At 46.3% G+C, this 5,000-nt stretch overlaps 1 protein-coding gene across 1 annotated transcript in view; it reads right to left on the bottom strand.

Moving 5' to 3' along the window:
• The window catches only part of dennd1b (DENN/MADD domain containing 1B), a 198,039-nt gene that overhangs the window by 32,787 nt on the left and 160,252 nt on the right, over positions 1-5,000 (bottom strand). The window contains exon 14 of the mRNA XM_063200823.1: positions 2,598-2,723. Within this exon, the coding sequence (XP_063056893.1) occupies positions 2,598-2,723 (126 nt within the window). The remainder of the gene's footprint in view (positions 1-2,597; positions 2,724-5,000) is intronic.

Genomic DNA, 5,000 nt, shown 5'->3' on the forward strand with positions numbered 1-5,000 from the left:
CACACGCACACGCACACGCACACACGCACACAGACACACCTAAACACAAAGTAAATCTCCAGGAGCCAATTGTAATTCTCCAAAGAGTCACACAGCCACGACTTTCAAATATGCAGTTACACCTCCAAGCAGCAGCTAGTTGTTTTGTGTTCAACACATGGCACTGGAGAGGAGTGACTGGCAGACAGACTGGCATCATGGGAAGGCGTATGTATCTCACACCAGTACATTCCATGCTGAGGTGCGATGCCTTTGCAAGTTAAATCGCCGCAGGAAAGCACTTTTGTCACATGAAGTTTGCAGTGTTACTGACATTTCCTGACGAAACATGCGAGGGAAATGACAAAATTGTAGCGAAATTGGGCCCAGACTAGCCTAGCGAGCCAGACCCGTACAGCAAAAAGCTGTACCAGGGTCTAGGAGGGCTGGGCGGCAGTGTGGGCGGGATAAACGGTTGCTTCAGCACTCAACGCCACGCAATTGGATGGCAAACAACCAATCCCCACACACTTCTGTGTAACGTCACAGCTGTCTTCTGAAGCGGCAACTCCGAGCTGTCATAGCAGAGTGAATGCGTGTGATCACCACAGCCACAAACAAGTTTCCTAATAAATCGTGTTTTCGCTTACATAGTTCAAAAATGCCTCGTTTTCAACCACACGGCCCTCCTTGATCAACCAACGAAATGTTGATAAATGGTTATATTTATGATTGTTGTCAACATGGCATGTTTGGTGTTAGCTAGCTAGCTGTATACCCATAGAACAGCTGGATACCTAGCTCTGTGTAATTGACGACAGGTTGGCTAGCCGCTAGCTCGGTAGACTAGGTGTCATTCCCATCTATTTAGTAAGCGACTTACAGACTTTCAAAGCTCCCAAATGTCTCGTTTTTAATGACATGGATCTTATTAGAATTTGGGGCAGGCATATAATACAAGGCTGGATACCTAGCTCTGTGTTATTGGCGACAGGTTAGCTAGCCAGCGAGGGCCCCTTTGTAGGTGGAGCGGCAACTTCGAGCCGTCGTAGCAGTGAATGCGTGTGATGACCACAGCCACAAACAAGTGTCCTAATAAATCGTGTTTTCACTTATACAGTTCAAAAATGCCTCGTTTTCAACCACATGGCCCTCCTTGATCAACCAGCAAAATGTTTAGCCATTTGGGCTTGTTAAATGGTTATATTTATGATTGTTGTCAACATGGCATGTTCGGTGTTAGCTAGCTGTATACCCATAACTAATACACGGCTGGATACCTAGCTCTGTGTAATTGACGACAGGTTGGCTAGCCGCTAGCTCGGTAGACTAGGTGTCATTCCCATCTATTTAGTAAGCAACTTACAGACTTTCAAAGCTCCCAAATGTCTCGTTTTTAATGACATGGATCTTACTAGAATTTGGGGCAGGCATATAATACAAGGCTGGATACCTAGCTCTGTGTTATTGACGACAGGTTAGCTAGCCACTAGCTTGGTAGACTATGTCATTCCCATCTATTTAGTAAGCTACTCAAAGACTTTCAAAGCTCCCAAATGTCTCGTTTTTAATGGCATGTGTCTTATTAGAAATTGGGGCAGCAATTTCATTCTACACCTACAGAAGTGGTCTGATAATAGCGTGTGACTATCTGGTTCTGTAAAATGCTCAACTTTTAAAACATCGAATGATCAAATGGTAATGTGTTGTGATCTATTTGTGTCCGATAAGTTCATGGTGTATTATTACATCAATCCATGTCAGACATGAAATGTATTATCATCCAGGCTTTTTAAATTAAGTGAACACTTTCGTGCTGTACGTAGCACGGACGGACACCATGCTTCTTCTTAGAAAGTTTCCTGTTTACTAAGTAGCCCGGCCCCCCTCACGATTTGATTGGCCCTGTCACCGGATAACTTTCAGCCTTGCAAAACGACCGTGGTCCGCTAGACTGCCCCCGGGAGCACATTCAATTTGCGGTCGCTAGGGGCGTCTAGATTTCTAGGCTAGGCCCAGACCAAAACCATTCCTAAACCTAACCCGTCACAGGGCGTTGTGGAGCAGGAGTCAACATGCAAGGGCGTATTGCACAAACGTGATAGACGGTTCAAGTCGGCGTGTGTTCTTACTTACTTGTAAGATACCATGTTGGGCAGAGAGACTGGCAGGCAGGCAGGGAAACGTGTGTTTACGTGTTTACATGTGGGGTCCCATGAAAAGGAAAAATTAGTTACATACTAAAATGAAATAATAGGGTCTGGACAGAGCGGCTTGTGTGTGTGTGTGTGTGTGTGTGTGTGTGTGTGTGTGTGTGTGTGTGTGTGTGTGTGTGTGTGTGTGTGTGTGTGTGTGTGTGTGTGCGTGCGTGTGTCTTACAGGTAGGACCCGAACAGCGCAGCATGTGTATGTGTGTGTGTGTGCATGTGCGTGCGTGTGTGTGTCTTACAGGGCGTCTCGGTAGGATCCGAACAGCGCAGCCTGTGTGTGTGTGTGTGTGTGTGTGTGTGTGTGTGTGTGTGTGTGTGTGTGTGTGTGTGTGTGTGTGTGTGTGTGTGTGTGTGTGTGTGTGTGTGTGTGTGTGTGTGTGTGTGTGTGTGTGTGTGTGCATGTCTTACAGGTCTGTATCGCAGGGCGTCTCGGTAGGATCCGAACAGCGTGGCCTGTGTGCGCAGGAAGGCCCTGGCTACTCCACTGCCTGTAGCTGTAGACTGCTTCTTCAACTTACTCTTCAGACTATACACCTGCAGAGAGTGAGTGAGAGAGAGAGAGAGAGAGAGAGAGAGAGAGAGAGAGAGAGAGAGAGAGAGAAATGAAGAGGGGGAGGAGGAGAAGAAGAGTAGGGGAGGAGTGAGAAAGGGGAGAGCAGGGGTGAGAAAGGGGGCAAAAAAGAGGAGAAACGAGTTAACACCTCTGAAATTGGTGGAAGAGAGACAGAAAGACAGTAAGATGTGTGTGTGTGTGTGTGTGTGGGGGGGGGTGCACTGTGTTGCAGTCATGAGGGGGGGTGGGGTTGTAGGGTGTGCACACTGGCATGGGGTGGGGGGGTGGGTGTGTTAGGGGAAGTTACAGCCATTGGGGTGTGGATGGTGGGGGTGGGGGTACAGCCATGGGGTGTGTGAAGTGTTGCATTTACAGGTCACCCGAAGAGAGGAAGGAAAGAGGAGTGGAGAAGAGAACAAAGAACAAGAGGTAGTCCTGCACCTCCAGATCCGCGCAACGCACACGCACGTGCACGCACCCACGCACGCAGACACACACTCGCAGCCACGCGTGCATGCACACATGTGCGCACACACACACACCTTGATGGATCTTGTTGTGCTGCTGAGAGCACCTGCTGCTCGGTTAATTGTGGCCATGGCAGGTGTGTGTGTGTGTGTGTGTGTGTGTGTGTGTGTGTGTGTGTGTGTGTGTGTGTGTGTGTGCGTGTGCGTGTGCGTGTGCGTGTGCGTGTGCGTGTGTGCATGTGGCAGAGAGGCACGTATGCCAGAGGTGGAAGTGAGTTAGAGTTGGAGGTGTCATGTCGAAGAAAAGAGGAAAATAATAAGAGTATTCATTTCCTCTCCTCTTGAATCGTTCCCTCTCTCTCCTCCCTCTCTAGGCAGCCCCCTTTCTTTCTCCATCCTCCTCTTTCCTCTCCTGCCCCTGCCCCCCTCTCTCTCTTTCTACACAGCCCCCGTTTCTCTTCTTTCACCTTTCCTCCTAAAGATATCAGAGTTACTAATTAGCATTGAAATGTACTGTTTAAATTTAACTTAATTTAGGGACATTTTGTTTATGGACCAGAATATGTTTGTGATAAACAAAATACTATGATTGAGCGAACCAAGAGCCCACAGAAGCATGGGCAAATGATAACGCCACAAGGGCAATACATCTGGTTCTTGGGCGTCGGGGAGACAAATCAGAGCACTTCAACAGACAGATAAGATTCAATAGAGTAAACCAGGACTATGGAAAATTACTGGGCACTAGATGGATGTGGTCATCATAACCAACAAAAGAGATTGTTTGGATGAAGACAGAGTTCCTGGTTTGTTGCGGTTAGGGTCAGGTCAGAATTATAGAGCTCTGCTAACGGTTTAATCATGGAAATATTAATTTGACCATTTGTTGATCTAATGTATCAGACAAATAAAGTGTGAAATTGTGAAAATTGTGAAAGTGTGGACACCATGTTCTATGACTCCTTTTTTATAATGGTATTTGTACTGTAACTACTCTGTGTTCATTGTAGCACACCTACGTAATATTGAATGGCTTGGCTGCTGGCAATGCCATTTTCCAAAGCCATAGCTCAAGCACTCTTATTGTTAATGTCACAACACTTTAACACCCTTCTTCAAAATAACTTCAAATTAATATAAAATGGCATGTTACAACTAAAAACATTAAAAATAAATTCAACATTCAAATAAATACTTCAATGGACTCAGCAGGACATCATGCTGATCTAAAGACTCCATCAGGTGTGTGTGAAGTCAGCTACAACACTCTGCAACAGTCTTACAATATACTGCAAATATATATATTATTTATTATATATTCTATTATATTATTATCTTATAATATACTGCAAATATGTCAATGCTCCTCCGTCAATCAAACTCTCTGCCCCTTGCTTCTGCTCTCCTCTCCTCTTTGTCCCTCTCCTCTCCTCTCCTCTTTGTCCCTCTCCTCTCCTCTCCTCTCCTCCTTTGTCTCTCGGTTCTGCTCTCCTCTACACTTTTCTCTCTTCCACTCACTCTTTTCTCCCCTCTGTCTCTCTCTTCTCTTCTCCACTTTTCTTTGTCCCTTGCTTCTCCTCTCCTTTCTGTCCCTCGCTCTTGCACTCCTCTCCTTCTCTCTCTTCCTCTGTCCTTATTTTCTCTTCTCCACTTTTCTTTGTCCCTTGCTTCTCCTCTCCTCTCCTCTCTTCTCCTCTCCTCTCTGTCCCTCTCTCCTGCTCTCCTCTGGGCATTGCCAGTTTTGCAGCGCGTCCCAAAGCTGTCATCATCGATGTTCACAGCAATCAAACG

This window comes from Engraulis encrasicolus, chromosome 6 (assembly GCF_034702125.1).
Source record: "Engraulis encrasicolus isolate BLACKSEA-1 chromosome 6, IST_EnEncr_1.0, whole genome shotgun sequence".
NCBI lineage: Eukaryota > Metazoa > Chordata > Actinopteri > Clupeiformes > Engraulidae > Engraulis > Engraulis encrasicolus.